This window comes from Eptesicus fuscus, chromosome 19, assembly GCF_027574615.1.
Source record: "Eptesicus fuscus isolate TK198812 chromosome 19, DD_ASM_mEF_20220401, whole genome shotgun sequence".
Taxonomy (NCBI): Eukaryota; Metazoa; Chordata; class Mammalia; order Chiroptera; family Vespertilionidae; genus Eptesicus; species Eptesicus fuscus.
The window spans coordinates 5301000-5322825 of NC_072491.1; the positions used below are offsets into that span (position 1 = coordinate 5301000).

At 47.8% G+C, this 21826-nt stretch overlaps 1 protein-coding gene across 1 annotated transcript in view; it reads left to right on the forward strand.

The window, feature by feature from the left end:
* The first annotated feature begins 7324 nt into the window (after positions 1-7324).
* Positions 7325-21826, forward strand: part of LOC114229799 (gasdermin-C-like) — a 34387-nt gene continuing 19885 nt past the window's right edge. The window contains exons 1-5 of the mRNA XM_054708739.1: positions 7325-7411; positions 14778-14995; positions 15335-15518; positions 17787-17961; positions 20232-20343. Of these exons, the coding sequence (XP_054564714.1) occupies positions 14782-14995; positions 15335-15518; positions 17787-17961; positions 20232-20343 (685 nt within the window). The 5' untranslated portion in view covers positions 7325-7411; positions 14778-14781. The remainder of the gene's footprint in view (positions 7412-14777; positions 14996-15334; positions 15519-17786; positions 17962-20231; positions 20344-21826) is intronic.

Consider the following 21826-nt stretch of genomic DNA (forward strand, 5'->3'; position numbering starts at 1 on the left):
GAGAGAATCATTGATTGGCTGCATCCTGCACGCCTCCCACTGGGGATCGAGTCCCCAACCCTGGGCAGGTGCCCTTGACTGGAATCAAACCCGGGACCCTTTGGTCCACAGGCCGACGCTCTATCCACTGAGCCAAACCAGCCAGGGTGGGGCACGTGTTTTGAGGAAGGTTTCCCATGTGGCTGTTGGCAGGAGGCCTCAGTTCCTTGCCCACAGGTGGCCTGAGTGTCCTCGTGACATGGCAGGTGGCTTCCCTCAGAGTAGAGGATGAGAGAGAACGGGAGAGAGAGGGAGCGGGAGGAGAAAGTTTGATGCCTTTATGACCTAGTCACACACCCTGAAAACTCTGCGTCTTGTATTGGTTAGGAGTCAGTCGCCAAGCTCAGCTCCCAGGCTAGCTCAGCTCCTGAATGGAGGAAGGATTTGTGGACTTACTTTAAAACTGCCACATAGGCGTGTATATATATATATCTTTAATTTCTTTATTGTTTAATGTGGCGGGCTGGCACGGCCATGGCATCCTCAGCCCCAGGGCGCCTTATGTGCCGCGCCAGCTCAGCCAGGTTCGGTGACCCTGAGAGGGGGCGGTGAAGCATTGAGAAAAGACAGACAAGAGGATGAAAGCTGGGTCTCGGTGGGACGCTGCTTCTCTGATGGGGAGACAGCGCCATGGGCCACAAACCGTGTCTTTATTTTACAGCCGATGCCACGAGGCACAGTGAGGGCGGGTCAGATGTTCACAACGTTCTGTTGGGCTTCGATCCCACTCAATCACATGCACCTGATCCAGCTTTGTTTCCTTGCAGCCTCTATCACTCAGGCACGTGGGGCCACGTGTTCAGACCATAGGTTCAAGCTCACAACTCCAGCTGTTGGCTATCATTGTGCTGGGAGGGCTCTGCCCTCCATGCTGGGACTTGCATGTGGGCATGAGAGGACTGTGCCCTCTCATCAGTCCGAGGCTTGAACCTGTTAAACGCTGTAGCTGCGCCTCACAGTTTAAAGTATTACATATGTCTCCTTTTCCCCCATTGACCTCTCCCTGGCTGCTCCCCTTCCCCCCCCCCCCCCGCCCCCCCGCAGCACACGCCCTCACCCCCCTACTGTCTGTCCATTGGTTATGCTTATATAAATGCATATAAGACCTTTGGTTGATTTCTTTACCCCCACCCCTTCTCCCACCCATCCCTGCCTTCCCTCTGAGGTTTGTTGGTCTGTTTGATGCTTCTATGTCTCTGGCTCTGCTTTTGCTCATTAGTTTACGTTGTTCATTATATTCCACAGATGAGGGAGATCATGTGGTATTTATCTTTCTCCGACTGGCTTATTTCGCTCAGCATAATGCTCTCCATGTCCATCCATGTTGTTGCGAATGGTAAGAGTTCTTTCTTTTTTACAGCAGTGTACTATTCCATTGTGTAGATGTACCCCAGTTTCTTAATCCACTCCTCTGCTGATAGACACTTTGTTGACCCCTCCTGTAATGATAAGAGCAAGTTAATTTGAGAACTGAATGTCAGTCTTCTTTTTATTTTTTATTCTTACCCAGGATATTTTTCCCATCGATTTTTGGAGAGTGGAAGGGAGGGAAGGAGGTGGGGGTGAGGGGAGAGAGAGAAACATTGATTGGTTGCCTCTTGCACTCGACCAGAGCCAGGGATTGAACCTGCAACCAAGGCATGTGCCCTTGACTGCGAATTGAACCCGCAACCCTTTGGTGCATGGGCCGGCGCTCTAAGCACTGAGCTACACCAGCCAGGGCCCAATGTCCATCTTAAATGTTATCACCACAGAATAAAGGGTAATTTGTGAGGTGATGGAGGTGCTAACCTAATTGCGGTAATCACTTTGTAATATATGTGTGTGTGAGATCACCACATATTACCCTTAAATTTATGTGTTATATGTCAATATCTCAATAAGTAGGAAAAATTAAGTAATAAAATTCAGCTTCCAGGTTCCCTTTAGAGACTGATTCAGAAGATATGATTCAGCAGGAATGGAGTGAGGTCAGGACTCTGCATTTCCACAAATGTCCCAGGTGATTCTGATGCAAGGGGTCCCCACGGCACCCTGAGCACAGCTGGCACACCTGGCCCGGAGGAGGAAGTGTGGGGGCTGCAGGTGCGGGATGTGAGAGGCTCCAGCAGGGGTACCCTCGGCTCCGCTGACCCTACTCTTCACTTCGCAGATGGAGAGCAGACACGCTTTGCAGAAGGTGAGTTCCCAGCTGGGCAGATTCTCTGCCTCGACTTTGGGCCCCGCTGAGACCTGACCTCCATTTGGGGATTAAACGGAAAGCCTGTGTGTCACCCCAACTCAAACCAAGGAGGCCTGGAAGGAAGGTTAGGATGTGTTATAAATTAATGGGTGATGGTGTGTGTGCAATTTGACAGCGAAAGCCTTAGAAGTGACTTGAAGTAAGGCTTAAAGTGAAACAGAGGGAGGTGAACTCTGTAGCTATTTGGGGGACAGATTCCAGCTGGAGGAACTCACTAAAGGAAGACATTCCTGGCATGTGAACAGCTGGAATGAGGGAGAGAATTCATCGGAAAGTGAGGTCAAGTTCGTGCAGGCCATTGTTGTTGATCGTTATCATGACTTTGTTTTACTTGGAGTGGGATTGGCAGGTAGTACAGAGATTAGATCCCCAGTGAGGTATTCGATGCACTTTTGAAAAGATGCTGTGTTTGGCGTGTGGACAGTACACAGGGCAGAAGCAGGAAGTCTATTAGGGGATTGCCATCATCCAGGTAAGAGTTGATGGGCAGGGCGTTGGCCCTGGAAATGATGAGAGCGATCAGATAGGCCCTGGCAGAGTCAACATGTGCAAGAGTGGTGTTCCTACAGCTCTGATACTCAGAAGGAGTCAGGAAAGTAATTCTGAAATGGGCTGGTGTTGGTAGGGAGTGAGGTGATGGATGAAGAAGCAAGAGGGGAGAGGGAGGAAGCATGAGTGGTGCGAATCAGGGCAGCTGTCGGAGGCCTCCAGGGAAGAAGTTCTGGAAAGATGGGTCACCGTGCTCTCAGGGAAAGTGTAAGGCCAAGCTTCCCTTCCATTTTCCTTTAGTTTTCCATTTTTAGAAGGTGTATGGTTGGTGTCCCCACACTAAAGCTAATGGTCCGTGGAGTTGAGGACTTCGTCTTACTAACCTTGATACCCCAACACTAGAAAAAAGAGTAGAAGGTGTAGACCCCAAACCTAGAAACTAGCTGGCCAACTGGCCGGCTCAGCGAGGGGTGGAGGACTCTGAGAAGCTTGTATCCTGTACTAGGAGAGGGAGAGGGGATTCAGGGGAGAGCAGAAGAGGAGAAGCTCATGACTGAAACTTGTAAGGCCTTGGGGTGGGGAAGGGGAAAGAAAGAAGAGGGGGAGGCGGAGGGGAAGCAGGTGTGAGGCAGGGAGGGGCGGGGAGAAGTCTCCATGAAAGCCTGTGAACAGGGCCAACCTGGAGAGAGCGAGTGGAGAATTTACAGGAAAATAACGTGCTGGGCAATGGCCACCCCACCTCAGACTCCCTTGAACCCTTAAGTAAATTGGCGTCGCTTACTCTTACGCAGGGCACCAAGCATGTCCCTGTGCCCAGGGCACAAACAGAAGACTCCTGGTCTTCTAGGTTTGCCAGGAGGGAGGCATGGGAGCTGCTTGCACACTGCAGGGAGGAATGTGGAGTTTCTGCTTTTCCAAGATCGCTGCTTCCCCATCAGCAGTTCTCCTGGGGCAGGATCAGGGATGCTTAATTGCAGCTTCACACTTTTCTATCCCTCCTCTGGGATGTTGTAGGGGTTTCGGGGTGGAGTACAGGGAACTGGGAAAGGAAAGCTAGCAGCTGCTTATGGTCATATTGGTTTAAAATCTGCAGGCTACCCTGGAATCACAGAACTCACCCAAACAGCTGAGTCATGTTTCCTTGGCTTCTAGAATGTTCCAGAGCAGGGCAGGGCTGTCAGGTGCTGGCCTGTGGCACAGTGGTATATGCACGTACAATATTGTGTATTTCGAGTCTATTTTTAAAAAAATATATCTTTATTGATTTCAGAGAGGAAGGGAGAAAGAGAGAGATAGAAACATCAATGCTGAGAGAGAATTATTGATTGGCTGCCTCCTGCATGCCCCCTACTGGGGATCAAGCCTGCAACCCAGGCATGTGGCCTTGGTGGGAATAGAACCAGGGACCCTTCAGTCCGCCGGCCGATGCTCTATCCACTGAGCCAAACCAGCTAAGGCTTCGAGTCTATTGTTTTTACATCAAATTATAGAAAGTAAATTCAATTTGGGGGAATTCTTTGGTCTGGTGGGTCGTGTGGAAAGCACAGCTCTGAGCCCTCTGGCTCATGGAGTGGGAAGGGCAGGGGTGGGACTGGAATGAGCAGTGGATGGAAGAAGAGGGATAACTGCCATGTGAAGCACCCTCAGCTGCCCTTCCCACAGGCTCCCTCTGCCAGGCACTTCCCTTCGCCCCATCAGGCCACAGGAGTGACCATGACGTAATTAGAAAGTAAATGGGTTTGGGGCAAGTTGTTTTGTCCTTTTAAAAAGCAATCTCCTTTCTCTTCATTAAAGATTGTTGTAAGATGGATTGCACAGGACACACAGGGGGGGTAGCATTGATTCCAACTGAACCAAGGCTCTGCCCAGGGTCCTGCATGTACCTCTTCTGTCCTGAGCGAATCTCTCCCTTTTCTGCTGACACACGGCCACATCTTACACAGGGCGTTTAAGGTGGCATGTCGCCAAATACGTTGTCCCAGCAACCACTCATCCGTGAATGAACCTATGAATCATATTTTCTCAGACTGTTCTCCGGGTCAGGAACAGACACGCTCTGCTTCTGGCGATCCTATCTACTGTGCTGTGGGACAGCCTGGCAGGTACGGGGATGTATAGACATCCTGCCAGGTTCCAGTCTCCACTCGGCTGAGAAGGACCTGAGAGGTAAGACTGTGATCCAGTGCTCAGCCCCAGACCTGGTCTGAAGGAGGCGAGGGCCTCATCTGCTTCCTGTTACAGGATATTTCCCTGGAAGTTGAGACAGGGACCTGCTGGTGGGAAAAAACATGATCGGCAGAATTGCACTTCTCTGTTCTCTGGATTTTGTCTGACCTCAGGTGGTCTGGAGATTGGAAGGAGCCCTACCCATTGGAGCCTTTCTCATTAAGAGAAAAATAATATACAACTTGTAAGTTCTAACCAGGGACGGGGGGTGAATAAGAAGATACTGTTATTGGTGGAAGTGGGCTACTTGGAGTGTTGCGAAGAAAAGAATTTCCTGAGGCTCCCACAGGAGGATGGGATTTCGGGGAGAGCTTTATTGATGATGTAAAATTAAGGGGGTTCCCCTCCAAGGTCCCATTTCTGTCTCGTCATGGAGGAAGTACAATCTTGCCTTCAGCAGAGTTAGGATCAAGGCCGCTGCTCAGAATTTCTGTTCCAAGTTCAAGTCCAGCCCAGTCAGCACCTGGCTAGCTTAGCTGTGTTCCCAGCTGGGTCTGTTGTGTGTGGGGTCAGCACAGCATGGACCACGTGGCTGTGTAAGGCCACATGACTATGAAGAGAGACCAGGGGAGCACACGGCTGAGGGCAAGTCACAGAGCAAGAGAGAGAGAGAGATAGAGAGAGAGAGAGAGAGAGAGAGAGAGAGAGAGAGAACAAGAGCAAATGAGAGAGGGAGCTCGGGTTTTAACCAGGATCTTCTCCACACTAACCAATTAACTCTTCACGATCTCACATGCTTCTGATGGGGTCACCCCCTAGCCAACCCATTGTTCCCCAGGCTAGACTGACAGGCCTACACCCCCTAACTCCCACCCTCCCCAACCCCCACTTCCACTGCACATGTGCCCATCTCCCCCTTTGTTCTGTCCCTTCCCCCAGTGCCCTGCAGGGAGTGGACCTGGTTCCCTGGGGAACATGAAGCTGCCCAGATGGCCATGCTTATGGTGTGTGGCCTCCCCTTTGCTTTTTTCCTTTATTAACATTAACCAGCTAACTACGGCAATAACAATGCTACGGTCAGAGAGAGAAATGTTCTTAATAGGTTTGAGAAATGGGTAGAGATGTTTTTGGTTTGTTTTAGATTGACAAACACCCCCTCCCACCCTCAAACTCCCCCCACCCCCAAATTAGCACTTCTTCCTACAGTTCTCCCTAATGCAAAATAAATCTGGGTAACAACACATGAGCAGGTAAGGCTAAGGGATATATCTTTGACATACATCTTGTTTTTCACTCATCCTCACCTTCTTCCCTTTTGCAACTATCAGCTTATTCTCTGTATCTATGGGTCTGTTTTGTGTTGTTTTTTCTTTTTTTGTTTTTAAGATTCCACATATAAATGAAATCATATGGTATTTGTCTTTCTCTGTCTGATTATTTTGCTTAGTATAATGTCCTCTAGGTCCATCCAAGTTGTCTCAAATGGCAAGATTTCATTCTTGTTATGGTGGAGTCATATTCCACTGTGTAAATGTACATCTCCTCTACCCAGTCATTTATCAATGCCATCTACCTGTCCTCAGAGTCTTCAGCCATGCCAACCCGCCTCATGGATGGGATGAAAAAGAAGCAGGCCGCTTAGGAGTGTCCTGCATAGGATGGGGTTAGGGGGGAGGCTCACTGTGCTCTCTACTCCCCCATGGGAGAGGCATGGGCCACGGGGTTAGGAGTGTCCTACAGGGCGGGGAGAAACTCGATGTGCTCTCTACTCCCCCATGGGAGAAGCGTGGGCCACGGGGTTAGGAGTGTCCCCATGGCGGGGAGTCAGGATCACTGTGCTCTCACTCCCCCATGGGAGAAGGCATGGGCTGTGGGGTTAGTCTTGACTGAATTGTGCTGCCTCGGTGTAGAGGGCCCCCTGGGAAGGCACATGGGCATTTCTTTAATTATTGTCAGCTGAACTCAGGGCGACAGTTAGAGCCACGCCCTGGGAACATGCTTCCCCAGAAAGGCTGGACATGTTATCAGTACTGACTTTTTACCTTTGTCCAGGTGTCTCGAACAGGCTTTGATATGTAAATCCAGTCAAGCACCAGGAATGCTCGGGCCTACTCAAGAATGCAAATAAGCTCCTTTGATCCTAAGTTTTGGTGATAATTCTTGGTATTTGTGGATATAAAATAAAAGCACTGCATGGACTCAGGGTCCCTGTCTCTCCATCAGAAGAGGGCAGCGTCCCACCCAGCTCCCAGCTTTATAAATCTATCTCTGCATCTTCTCTCTTTCTTTTATTTCTCAATCCCTGGCCACCTCCACTTAGAACCGGTTCCTTCATCTCTCTGTGCTGGACGTGGAAAAGGGAGATCCCTGCCATATCTGGCCCCCGCATCTGGTGCCCAAGGAAAGGCCAAAGGCAACGAGACGCAAGGGATCACTCCAAGAACTGTGCGCCCCACAGATTTAAGGAAGTGTAAGGTAGGGGTTTGGATTGTTGTGAATTGAATTGAATTAGGTGGGTGTAAAATATGGGTTATCCTGAAATGCTTAAAACTATGCTCAAAGCTCAAGGATGCTCTGTTAAGCGTAGTCAGATTCTTGATTTATTTCTTAAGTTTTGTTGATGAAACGTGGGAAAAGGTCAGAAAGCAGTTGCGTGACCGATACTCAGCAGAAAGTCCAGAGAAGATTCCTATTCCTCCCTTAATTGGTGATGGCCTTGATTCAGCACAGGAGAGTTTAAGAAAGTCTAAACGGGATGTGGCCATGGCCTTACAGCCGCCGCCTCTGCCTGCCCGCTGTTCCTGCAACTGTACTCAAAAGCCTACCTGATAAAGGTTTATCCCGTAATTATGAGCAGGAGCCAGAGTTTGAGGAAAAGAGAGGCAAGCATCACCATGAGTGGGATGATTCAGAGTATGAGGAAGATCTTGCTCACAGTTTTGCAAAAATGACCCTAGCCACCCGGCCTTTAGGGGTAGAAGCAAGCACACAGCCGAATGTGAAAGTAACTTCTGCGCAGATACATTCCCCTTTACAGCAGACCTTACGGGAGGCAAGAGGAGCTGGAGAGGAGGAACCGGGGCATATCACAGCCATACCAAGTAGAAAAGGTTAAAGGAATTTCTCAGCAGTTGCCAATAATTCTTTTTTTTAAAAAAATATTTTATTGATTTTTTACAGAGAGGAAGAGAGAGGGATAGAGAGTTAGAAACATCGATGAGAGAGAAACATCGATCAGCTGCCTCCTGCACACCCCCTACTGGGGATGTGCCAGCAACCAAGGTACATGCCCTTTTACCGGAATCGAACCTGGGACCTTTGAGTCCGCAGGCCGACGCTCCATCCACTGAGCCAAACCGGTTTCGGCTATATTATTGACTTTTTACAGAGAGGAAAGGAGAGGGACAGAGAGCTAGAAACATTGATGAGAGAGAAACATCGACTAGCTGCCTCTTGCACACCCCCTACCGGGGATGTGCCCGCAGCCAATGTACATGCCCTTGACCGGAATCGAACCTGGGACCTTTCAGTCCGCAGTACAGTTGCCAATAATTCTTTATCTTAAAAAATCTTTTTCTTTCCTTAAAAAATAAAAATAAAAATAAATAAAAACTGAAAAAATAAATAAAATAAAAACAGTAGACGCCAGATCATTACTGGATTTTTCCCCCCAAAAGCAAGAAGGAGGTGGGAGGAAGGGAGACACATGGCAATCCAATATGGATGCCACTCCCCGAGAAAGCCATTTTAAAAGGCCTCATCTTCACCATGGTTTTTTCCTGCTGGTGACTTAAAACTTTTACAAATTCATAATGCATCGGGGATTTCTGTGCACTTGTTAAGGGAAAGGCCAGTTTAAAAACACAATTCATGCAACTGTCCAGTATTTGGACATTTTAGATAGAGTTTTTGAGCTGAGCTTAACTTTTTGCTATGTATAGAAAAAACCCGAGACTGTTTTTAGCCTTAAAGATGGTGGCTATGAACTGGGAAAAAATACAGGCTGTTTTCCCAAGGCAATCTAAAGTATAATACTGAAATGTTGATCTGAGTATGCCTGGTATGAAGTCTAGAAAATAGAATTTGATCTATTAATTGAATATGCCTTATATTTTATTTGAAATGTATCCCTAAAAATGTAAAAGTATTATTGATTTGAGAAATGCTAAGTATTTAGTTTGCTACCTAAAATTTGAAGGTCTGAAAGTTTAAGGTTCAGATTGAATTAGGAGAAATTATATAAATATGGTAATTAAATGTGTAAAGTATAACTTGTTTTTGAGAAAATAAAATACTGTGTTTTCTCTGATAATTAAGAATTCAAAATATGTTACTTATTGGTCTGATTTAAAAAGGAGGATCAATTCTGTGATCCAGTTTAAAATTAATTGATATTCTTTAAGATAATTTAAGTATATTGTTGTAGTGTACCCCCATCTTACAAAGGACGCCTGAAAAAGTTGAATTATGGAGTTATTTATTAAAGGCCGGCGGCATACGAGGGGCTAAAGCGCTTCAGACCTTGAAGTCCTGAACTGCTTGCCACATCTGGCTTATATGGGCAGAATATCACAAACGTATCGATTACATCTTTGGGTCTGGAATGAGGAACCTGTTTTGTGAAAAGCATTTTTTTTTTTTTTACAGAAGCGAAATTGAGCAACTTAGTTATCTAAAGTATCTACGAATCACTGAATCAACAGAAACATTATCTGGGACCACCGGGACAATTTAGAATAATTGTGCTGTCCAGATTCTGGGATCACTGAGTCAATAGGAATGCACTATCTGTAGCTACTTAGATAACTCAGGATAATTGTGCTGTCCTGGTTCCCAAAATAATGTGCTTCAGTAACCAGTGAGATCACAATCAATGGGATATTCAAACCACCATCAATGGATTGGGATAGCATACATAAGTTCAGAAAATCAAAATAACTTTCTATTGTTTTAGCAAACAAATAAGTACAGAACCCAAACAGCAGTTTCTACCTGAGATGATTGCTACCGCACTTCACTCCCCACTGGTTTTATGTGCATGAGTCAAATCATGGACGCATTCTTATTAGTTATGGGATTGTACTGCCCCCTAACTTCAAGTAGTTTGACTGCATTAATTTTTCTAAACTGCCTGCTTGGCACAATTAGTTTTCTATTTACTCATCCCACTTCCTTGAAGGGCATTCTCTGTTCTGTTCCTGCTCTCCTGTCCCCTAGCACATCTAGCCTACTTGACCCTGGACTTTCTCACTGGCTAGCAAAAATGTTCTTACAGTTACCAAGGCCCCTAGTACCACGGTCCCCATCAGTACTGTCCTCACTGAAGTCCAGTTCCCCTCCTGCAGGTGTCGAGTCTCCTCTTGGCCTGCGTGGAGCCCAGGCTAGGGATCTCACGGGTGAGGCCGCTGGCTGCCAGGATCCAGGCCGTTTCCTGGTGCAGGAGCTGGGAGTGGTGTAGCCAGGTCTGGTCACCGTCTAGTTTAACAGCCATGGGCATGCTCAGGATAACAGTGTAGAGTCCCTTCCAGGTTGGGGTGAGTCCTTGGGCAGTGAACTTCTTTACCCACATCGAGTCCCCGGGCTGGAAGGGATGTACAGGGTCCGCGGTGGGCACTGGCAGTGCATTTCGAACAAGCTTATGGGTGGCTCTCTGGGTATACTGCAGAGCCTGTAAGGACTTGAGCAAGGGAATGGTTATGAATTCCAGCTTTCAGTTTCTCCCTGACCATGGGAAGGATGTGGGGATGTCTATTATACATGATCTCAAAAAGGGGGGGGGACCCCCCTCCCAGTAGAGGGTACACCTGGCCAATAAGAGGGCGAAGGGCAGGAGGTTGGTCCAGTTTTCACCGGTTTCTAGGACAAATTTAGTTAAACTCCTTTTTAGAGTCCTGCTCATGCCTGTCCTGAATTTTGTGGCTGGTATGCACAATGGAGTTTCTAATTTATGCCTGAGGCTTGAGCTATACTTTGAGATACCTTGGCTACAAAGGCGGGGCTGTTATCTGATCCTATGACTACTGGCAGCCTGAATTTAGGTATAAACTACTGGAGTAATTTCTTGACTACTATAGAGGCAGTTTCTGTCCTAGTGGGGTATGCTTCAACCAACCCGAGAAGGTGTCTATGAGAACTAGCAGATACTTCTACCCTGATGCTGGTGGCTTAATCTCTGTGTAATCCACCTCCAATGCTCTCCTAGGGAATTTCCCTGGGGCCCGAATTCCCAGGGGGACCCTCTTACCTTGCTTAGCATTTACCTGTGCACAGACAGTACTTCTAGTGACTGCTTTTAATTATCTTATCTAAGCTTGGTATATAGTACCTGCCTCTCAAAAGTTTAGAAGTCTTGGTGATGCCTAGGTGAGTAGCCTGGTGTAACTGGGCAACTAACGTCTGACCTAGAGCCTCTGGGACCAACAGTCTGTCATCTGGTAGGGTCCACCAACCCCTTGGTCCTCTGATAGCTTGCTTCTGTTCTGCCAATTCCTCCTCTTGTTTGGTGTAGGAGGGGGTCTGTGGTAGGTCTGGGTCTGGCAGGGTTACTAAGACTTATAAAGGCCCCACTGGTTTTTGGGCGGCTTCCTTGGCAGTTTGGTCTGCGGCTCTATTTCCTCTGGCTTCAATTGTCTCCCCTTTCTGATGTCCTTTGCAGTGCACTATTGCAACTGCCCTTGGGAGCCAGATTACCTCTAATAAAGCTAAAATCTCTTCCTTATTTTTAATGTCCTTTCCGGCTGAAGTTGGTAACCCTCTTTCCCGGTGGATGGCACTGTGTCCCCATCGAAGGGCCTGGATTAAGGCCAAAAGTTTAGCTCTTTGTACTGATGTCCCCCTGTTCAGAGACTGTGCCCAAATGGTGCGGTCCAGGGTGTCTACTGCTGCCCCTGCATATCGGATGCCATCCTGAACATAACTGCTCCCATCCGTGAACAGTACCTCATCTGGTGATGATAGCGGGACATCTGACAGGTCTGGGCGAGCTGTTTGTACTGCTTCTGTTACCTCTATGCAGTCATGAATGGGTTCCTCCAGATCATCATCTGGGAGCAGGCTGGCAGGGTTGATGGCCAGTGTCTTATGGAACCGGATACGGGGCTGGTCCAGGAGAAGAGCTTGGCACTGGGTGATCCTGGTGTTTGATATCCATCTCTCTGGAGCACCTCGAAGGAGGGCCTCCACAGCATGGGGTGTTGTCAGGGCTAGTTTCTGGCCCAGAGTCAGCTTATCTGCCTCCTTTACCAGGAATGCTGTGGCGACCACTGCCCGAAGGCACGCTGGCCACCCTGCTGCCACGGGGTCTAGTCTCTTAGACAGATAGGCTACAGGTCTCTTCCAGGGACCTAGAGTCTGAGTGAGAACCCCTTTGGCAATGCCCCTTACCTCACTCATGTAGAGGTGGAAGAGTTTCGTGATGTCTGGCAAGGCTAGGGCAGGTGCTGAGAGGAGAGCCTTCTTTAGCTCCTCAAAGGCCCGTTGTTCCACTTCGGTCCAGTTCAGCGGCCGAGCTGGAGTGGTGGTGGCTTGCAATTGTACTACTACAGGCGCTTGTTGACTTGCCAACCCTGGGGGTTTGTTTTCTGCCCAGACCATGGGATAAAGATGCTGTAATTCCTCCAAGTAGGTGGAGGCTTTACGCTCTTCCCCTGGCACCACTTTTTCCATTTCCTGCAAGAGATGTTCCTCTGAGAGAGGATAGGTTCAAAGAATACAGGCAGGGGAGGATGTAACTGGACCTGGGTTCCTTGGATCCATGGTGAGGTGTGCTCCGTCCCCCTCAAAGGATATGGTGGCTTGTAGTTTCTGCAGGAGGTTTCTTCCAAGTAGTTTCTAAGGAGGTCACGTACAAGTAGGGGGTACGGGCATTCTGGCATGACCAGAAATGAATGCGTTACCGTAGTCCTTCTGAGGTCCACAGTCCTTTTTGATGTCCAAGGAAAAGAGGCAGTTTGTCCAGTGGCCCCCTGGACTGATGTCTTCTTAGAGGTAACGGGTCCCATCGGCTCTGTCAAGCCTGAATAGGCTGCCCCAGTGTCCACCAGGAAACTAACAGGTTTGCCCCCGACTTGTGAGGTTACCCTGGGCTCCTGGGGGCTTAATGGAAAGGAGCCCCGGCCCTGTCAGTCCTCTTCCTCTAAGTTAAAGACCCTTGGAGTCTGAGTCTCCCCTTTTGCTTCCCTAGCTAACTTGTCAGGACATTCTCTCCTGCAATGCCCCTACTTCCTATAATAGGCATACTAATTCCTTCCTATTTGCTGCTGGCCTTTTCTTTCTTCCAACATTTCTCTGTTCCCCTTCTCATCATATACACAAACCTTCACAAATTTCACAATTTGAAATTAGCCTTCAAACCTTCTTTCTATGTCCATCAAAAATGCATAACCATGTCTCAGACCTTAAAATATTCAGAAAAGACAGGGGGAGGAGGGAGCAGGGCCAGCAGCTTGTTCCCAGGCCTCCAGCCGCTTGAATTTTTAAACTGCCACATTTTTCCTAGAGATAAAGATCTCAGTTTCTGAGAAGCCTGGGGAAGGGGGAATTTCTAGCTGCTGCCTTTAAGCCCCCTAACAGAACACGGTGAAAAGTGTCCAAGGAGTCGCCAGGGGTTCTTGGGTCAAATTGGAGCACGGGGTCACAAGGGAATTTCCCTCCTTGCAGCAGCCTCCAGCCACTCAAAACCCTGTCAGTTGAGGGCTAGCTGTCAGAGCACTCAGCCTTAAGTAAATTAAATGTTTCTTTTTTTTTTTCTTCTCATAGAATTCCACACTTACATGAACAAATAATTATACCCAGGCAGACAAACAAAATATCAAACAAACATCTGTACTTATACCCTTTCAATAAACAAGTACTCTTACAGTCTTGGGATCTGAACAGATAAGAGGAACACTGCCCAGTCCCCTGATGGGGGCCTAACAAGAACAGACGTGGGGGCCTCCCTTTCTGCTTTCATTCCTGGAGGTTTTGATCCGTTGGACTCTGGGCTCCCACAGAGAACCTTTTGTCCCCAGGTGGTTGTCAGAACTGGCGTTTCCCTGGAGGGCTGAGGGCTGAAAGGTCCTGTTCTGCCATCTTACTGACGTCATTCTTTGAAATGGAAAGTGTTTAAAAGCAGAATGAGAGTGTCATCTAGGTTGACGACTACAGGTTTAGGACTACAGGTGGATGACTACATGTTGATGAGTACAGACTGATGAGTACCCATCCAAGGCTCCTGACACCTGGAAATGAGGCACTTCATAATTTTCTGGTGAATCACGGTCCACTTAGCACAACAATGCAGGTGTCCGGATTGTTATTTAACCATCTCCTGCCCACCTTTGTGACAGCCTCACTGGTGTTCTCTTTCAGTCACAGCAAGACTCGGTAAGATCTTAAAAAGCAAGGTCTTTGCAGCATGAACACAGGTAGTTCACACACACACACACACACACCAGGGGGACTAACCATCGTACAATGTGGCCAGCTTGATGTGAACGGTGGTGGCATAAGGAAGTGCGTACATTTGGTTTTGGAGGGGAACTTACCTCCTCTTCGGCTCTTCCTACAAGTTAAGCAAGTGCTCATTGGTCCCCTGACCCAGCAGGGACTCGAGGTCTAGGTATCTCATCTGTTCACTAAAGACCATTTTGATGGACAGTTATTTAAGGAAGACCCAGGGCCTGTTCCAGGTAACAGGGGGGCCATTTGCACATGCATGTGACTTCACTGTGTAAATATGACAAAGGCCTATGACACAGTCAAGTCACTGCCAACTCTCTCTGAATGACACCTGGAAACTGATTTAATCTCATCTGTAAGACCCACCTGATCTTTATGCTTCCCTTCTCTCTGCCCCTAGCAACATGCCCTCCATGTTTGAGAGAACTACCAAGAAATTGGTAAAAGAGATCGGAGATCATAAGCTCAGACCTGTCAAATGCTTGCTGAGCGCCACCAAGATACATCGGTTTTCTCTAATTCAGAGGAAGAAGGCTCGCTCTCGGTTTTGGCAACTACCCGATGTCCCACTTGACATCTCCCTCATGCACATCCTCGAACCAGGTTCTTCGGTCCCAGGTATTGTCAGCCACGGGCATAGGAGGCAGGGGCTGCAAAACAAGGGTGCAGGGAGAAGGGTGCAGCAGGCAAGACATGCTGAGACACCCACACAGGGACCGCATCATTCCTTAGGGTTAGGACAGCATCCCTATTATCCAGCTCTTGGGTGGATTCAAACGTCCCCAGGAGTAATTTACACTCAAAATATTGGCTGATGAGGTAGCTTCTTGGTTGAGAGATTCAATTGAGTGGGGGAGCTGGGGCGAGCTAGGGCTCAGTCGCTCCGTTTCCATGCCATTTCCCAGCTGTTCCAGAGGGAACTCTTGGCTGAACCTCAGGTACCTTGTCTGTTTCCAGATGCTCCTGTGAAAGTGTCTGCTGACTTCAGTGACTCCGTGGTCAGGAAGCAGCAGGCGTCTGGGAACGTGAATGCTGGGGCAGAAGTGGGCTTCTCGGAGGAGACTACTGTGTGCCGAGGGTCCTCCCTGGAGTACCAGATTGTTAGCACCCCACACGAAACCTGGAAGGAGCTTCAGGAGAGGTGAGGGCAGGGGGAGGGACCTGGTCAATGGGCCCCACGCGGAGCTCTCCTCCTGGGCAAGGAGGCTCAGAATGAAGAAAATGACACCCCAGATCACGCTGCTCTTTTTGGATGTTCACCTGTTCATTCCTTCATCGAACAGTGATTAGTTATCTAATAAGTCTTCATTAAAGCTGCGTTTGTCACCTGGCTGTTGTGGCTCAGTGACTGAGTGTCAATCTATGAACCAGGAGGTCATGGTTCGATTACAGGTCAGGGCACATGCCCGGGTTACAGGCTCGATCCCCAGTGTGGGGTCTGCAGGAGGCAGCCAATCAGTGATTCTCCTCATTGATGTTTCTATGTATCTCTCCCTCTCCCTTCCTCTCTGAAATCAATAAAAATATAACAAAGAAAAAGCTGTGGTTGTCCATTACTATGCTGTTTTGTGGTAAGACTAGAATAATAACAAGACAGATAAAAATCCCTGCCCTAAATGTATTTACTGGAGCAGGGGATATGCAGTGAGTGAGAAAAATAAGCAATAAAAAATAAGTTAAAGTATTAATTTAAGTGAGGAAAAGACTCTGAAACTCTGTTTAAACAAAGTATGGCTCAGAGTCTTAGAATTTAATTTACCTCAGTGCCTATGGGAAAAGACCTTTTAGAAACAGAGATTTCAATTTAAAGAGTATTTCTTTCTTTTAAAAAATATATTTTTAATCGTTTCAGAGAGGAAGGGAGAGGGAGACAGCGATAGAACATCAATAATGAGAGAGAATCATTGATTGGCTGCCTCCTGAAAACCACTATTTGGGATTGAGCCCGCAACCCAGGCATGTGCCCTGATTGGAATTTGAACCGTGACCTCCTGGTTCATAGGTTGACACTGAACCACTGAGCAACACAGGCCAGGCCTAAATAGTATTTCTATCAGTGCAAAGAAATACTAAAGCAACTAGTGAAAATCCCAGGGTATTGGAGACTGAAAGTTACTTTGACCGGGTGTGGCACAGTTTCTCCTGGTGTCTTATAAGACTTACTAAAACTAACATTTAGAAAGGCTTTATGGTGTCAAAGAGTATTTGGGTTTTAGCTGCAGGAAAATAAAATAAAATTTGTCCTAGAAATTTTTCAGCAGTTGAAGAAGCTCCAATTTGAGGGATACTTTTTATTATCCACTAGTAGCACCAAGAAAACACTTGAGGTCAAACTTGCAATGTGAAAAGAAAGGCAATGAGACACTTTTGGTAAAAGGATGTGGGCACGTGACGTGTTTCACCTGAAGGCAAGTGCAGACTGTGGGGGCCTCTAGGGTAGTGTCAGGAGCAGGTGGAAGAGGGCTGGAGGGAGGGGCCTGTTTAGGACTCTCTGTGGGGCTAACAGTTGAAGTGAGACCTGCAGAATAAAGGGAGCAAAGAGCAGGAGGAAAGTGGTCCAGATGAGGGGGGTGAAGCCTGGGCCAGGACCAGCTTGGCGTTTTCCGGAGCCGCGGGAAGTCAGTGAGGTGGGAGCTTAGCCAACCAGGATGAAGGTGACAGAGGTGAGGCTTGGAGGTGAGTGAATGTCAGATGACACAACAGCTTAGAGACACGGTAAGGGCCTTGACTTCCCCCAAAGAGTGACGGGAAGACTGTGACCTCCTCCTCTGAGAAGCAAAGGGTCTCAGTATTCCCCTCGGCTCTCTACAGGGTGCCAACCCGGTGGGGCCTTTAGTGGAACGAGAGTTGAGTCTGAGAACGGAAATGCAGATGAAATCCGTCTTCGGTACTTTCAACCCGTCATGTCCCACCCAGACCTGCATCGTCACCGCAGCCCTCCCAGCCACCTGCCAAGACAGTGACTCTGTCCACATCCCCATGTGCTTGTCCTGGAAGCTCATCCAGCATCTCCTGCCTCATCCCCTTTATCCGTTTGCCCCCACCTCACCCTGACTGTGCCTCTGGACAATGGTCAGGCTCCCAGGGGACTGTTGTCCACCACGTGGACCTGTCCACGCCCGGCCTCTTCAGGGGGGAGGCCCTGGCACTGGACCAATATAATTTTGGAAAATGCCAATGCCTTTCACAAAACAGCCTGTGTACTCTCCTTCCCACGCCCCCATCAGAAAATGGCGACCCCTCCACCCTGCGTAGCAAAGAAGGTGTTTCACTCTCCTTGGTAACCTGAGCCATGTGCCAGGATCTTACTACCTGCGGCAGGAACACCCCTTCCAGTTCCCCAGGAGCAGGGTGACCCAGGGCCCCCGGGAAGGCATCTCTTCCCACTCTGACCCTCTCCTCCCTGCAGGAAACTGCTGGACCCAGAGCCGGACATCCTGAGGCAATGCCGGGAAGCAGGGGTGAACCTGTATGTTGTGACCGACACCGTGGAGCTGCTCAACAGCCCTGTGCTGCAGGATCTCAGCAGCGTGAAAGTCAAAGGAAAATTCTCCATCGCTCGGAATACTTGGTTCCAGGTTGAGGTGGGGGCACTGATTGATAAAATAGCAAGTAGATTTAATTATGTGGTACTACATTTGCTTTGGGTAAGGGATGGATTCTGGCAAATCTAAAGGGGTTTTATGCTGAAAGAAGTGAGGGACCCCACTACCAAACCTCAGTGGTTGAAGTCCGCTAAATGCCGTGGCCTCCTGAGAAGAATGGGTAGAAGGAGGGAGATTTAAATGTCTTCAGGCTCATACAAATGTTATAATTTACTCACAAAAACCAACGATAGTACTTTCAATTATATAAGTAAATTCATTTATCACAATGTGCTCTTACACATTATATACTTTATGTGTAGTGTGTCCTCACTTAGAAGAATTAGAAACTCAAGGAAACAAACGGAATTCTGAACTAATTTCCCCAAGGTCGGTGATTTTGTCTCTGAGGAGGGGAGTTTGAACAAGTGAAACATTGCTCCAGTGTGAAGAGTGTTTGTCCTTCAACTTTGGGTTTCCATCTGCTTGGGCTGGGAAACTGGCTTTCTGAGAACAGGGGACAATCCTGTGTCATTCGGCCCTGCCCCCCACCCCCACTGTCCCAGCTGTTCCCAGGCAGACAGGCGCTAAGTGTGGGCCATGGGCTGTGATGTCATTAAGCAGTTGGTGTATCACCTTGGTCATGGCTGCATCAGCTTTGTGTTGGTCAATCAGACAAAAGATCAATAAGGAAATGGAGGACTTGAGCAGCGCCATGTAGACGAATTGAACTACAGTCCCTAACAGACAGAAACAGGACATGCTGCGGAGTAGCACACACGTTCTCCCCCTGCACACCCGGAGTGCGCTCCAGCGCAGCTCACATGCGAGGCCTTTCTAATAGTCTGACCAAGTTTAAGAAGCCTGAAGTTACACCAGATATCTTTTCTGGCCACAGAGGAAAGAAACTAGAGATCAATAACCAAAGGAAAACTAACAAATTCACAAATATATGGACATAAGAAATACACTCTTGAACCTCCCATGGGTCAAAGAAGATACCAAGAGGGATATAAGAAATAAGAAATATCTGACTTCTTTCAATATCCCCTGACTTTTAATATATTTTCTTTATCTGTCATTTTCTGCAGTTTGAATTCATAGGTCTAAGATTTTAAGACTTATTTTTATTGCTTGGAGTTTTCTGAGCTTCCCAGATCTGTGATTTCATGTCTGACATTAATTTGGGGGAAATCCTCAGTTATTATTGCTTCAAATATTTCTTCTGTTCCTTTCTCTTCTCCTTATATTATCATTACATGTATGTTACAGCTTTCCTAGTTGTCCCACAGTTCTTGGATATTATGTTTCATTTTTTAGTCATTTTTCTCTTTGCTTTTCAGTTTTGAGATTTCTGTTGAGATTTCCTCAAGTGCAGAGGTTTTTCTCTCACTTGTGTCCAGTCTACTAATGAGCCAAACAAAGGGTTTCTTTATTTTTCTTGTATTTTTATCTCTCTAGCATTTCTCTTTTATTTTTTTCTTACAATTTTCATCTCTCTGCTTACATTACCCATCTGCTCTTGCATTTTGTCTGTTTTCTATTAACTCTCTTAGCAAATTAATCACAGTGGTTTAAAATTCCCAGTCTAAGAATTCCAATATCCATGTTATAATTGAGTCTGATTTCAACTTTATCTTTCTTTTAAAATGTTGTTTATTGCCTTTGAATATGCCTTGTAATTTTTGTTTTTATTGAAAGTTGGACATGATACATGTGATAAAGGAACTCTGGTAAACCGGCCTTTAGTGAGATGGCGGTAAGATGAATGAGAAGGGAAGCACTGTGTAGTCCTTCAAGGGGTCCCAGTATTTTCCTGTCAGTGAGCCGTGCCCCTGGGCTGTGAACTCATAAGAGCTTCTCAGTGCTCTCCCCTCTTTGATGTGGCAGGAGAGTAGAGGGAACTGGATTTGGATGATGCCCTTGCCCTGCATGGAAGACTAGAAGAGGCTGGAGTTGGGTATTGTCCTTTTATCAATTCCTTTGGCTCCTATAAAGAGTAGGAAAATGAAACCCTCATCATCCACAAGAGGAAGTGACTAGATGTACTTGAATCTGAAAAAATCAAGTCATTGGAGTATCAACATGAAATTGAGGGACATGAAGGTAAATACGGGATGAACCAAGGAAAAAAGAGCAGGAACTAGAAACCAGGAATAGAGAGGGTGAGGGCAGGGGGCTGCTGATCTCTTTTCTCGTGAGCTTTCTAGATGTATTTGACTTTAAAACGACATGCATGTACGACAGTGTCACCTGGCTTCTGTTCCCAGGGTGAAGGACAGGGAGGGGGTCTCAAAGTGAGAGAGAAGAAGCTGACTGTGCCGAAGGGCTCGGTGCTGGCCTATGGGAGGAAGCAGCTGATTTTCTACAGTGGAGAATGGGGTAAGCAGAGGCTGAAGGAGGCGGGTGGGGTGTGGGGGCCTGCTTCTCCTGGGAAGAGAGATGAGAAGGGGAGACCGTCATCAGGCAACCTTCACTTCTCTACCTGTTCAGAGAGAAGCAGCATTTCCCAGCTGTCCAGGGCACACATCACCACTAACCACAGCCACCCCAAGCATGGCCTGACTGAAATGCTGCTCTGGGAGGCAGAGACAGTATCCTCCATGGAGAGAGACAGAAGGGTGCCCAATGTGGAGGTGTGCTTAGCACTGGGTGAAGCATGATCCTACAACCACCCATCTCTATTCCAGGTCCCCCCACTCTCAGCAGCTCACCTGGGGGAGCCACAGAGACCTCCCAGGTTACCCATACCCTCACGGTAAAGGCCATAACATTGGCACAACCATGAGCAAAACTGCAGAGGCAGTGCCCTAACCATAAATGCAGGATTGTGTCTGCATCTCTCCCTCCCTCACTTGACTCAAGATGCACCTTTCCCCAACACACACTGGTTCCGACTTCACACCAAATACAACTACAAACAGGGTCGGATAGTGGGTGTTGTACACACAATCAGCTCAGGGTCCTTGGCCTCTCCCTGCCCAGATGTGAAGTCCCAGGGAGAGGTCAGCCTGAGGAGGGTCCAGCTCCTCAGAGACCAGGGGCTGCACTCACCATACAGAACACTTTCCACTTCTCTCTCTCTCTCTCTCTCTCTCTCTCTCTCTCTCTCTCTCTCTCTATATATATATATATATGTATATATATGTATATATATGTATATTTATATACCAGAAACCTGGTGCCGACATTCGTGCACTCAGGGGGTGGGGGTGGGGGGCCTGGCCTGCGCCTTTTCGAAGTCTAAGAGCCCTCAAGGGTGGTCCAACTGCCTACTGCTGGATTAGACCCACTCCCCATAGTCGGACATCCTTAGCACTGCAGGCACTGTGCTCACCAGCTGTGAGGATGAAATTTGGCTGAGTAGCGCTCCCCCTGTGGGAGGGCACTGACCACCAGAAGGCAGTTCCTGTGTTGAACCTCTGCCCCCTGGTAGTCAGTGTGCTTCATAGCAACTGATTGTTCTACTGTTCGGTTGATTTGCATATTACACTTTTTTTATATAAGATACGCACGCACACACACACACACACACACACACACACTAACACACACATGTACACTTTCACTGTGCACTATGGAATCCTCACTGCAACATCTGGTGAAGGGCAGGTCCTGCAGTCAGTGACCTCCTGTCACTGGCAGTAGAAGGAATGAGTATGAATTCTCCAATCTTGTGGGGTCAGTGGCTGAACTCAAACTGCAAAAATACGTTTTATAAGTGTTGACAAGTGTGAACTAAATGGAGTTAGATTCCAAAGGCTAACCTCACAGCAGTGTCTGCCAGTCATGTCCTGCCCACTAGGGGGTGCACGAAGCTTGTCTGTTTCTACAGTTCAGGCCTAAGGGTGCCTAGAAGGAACCT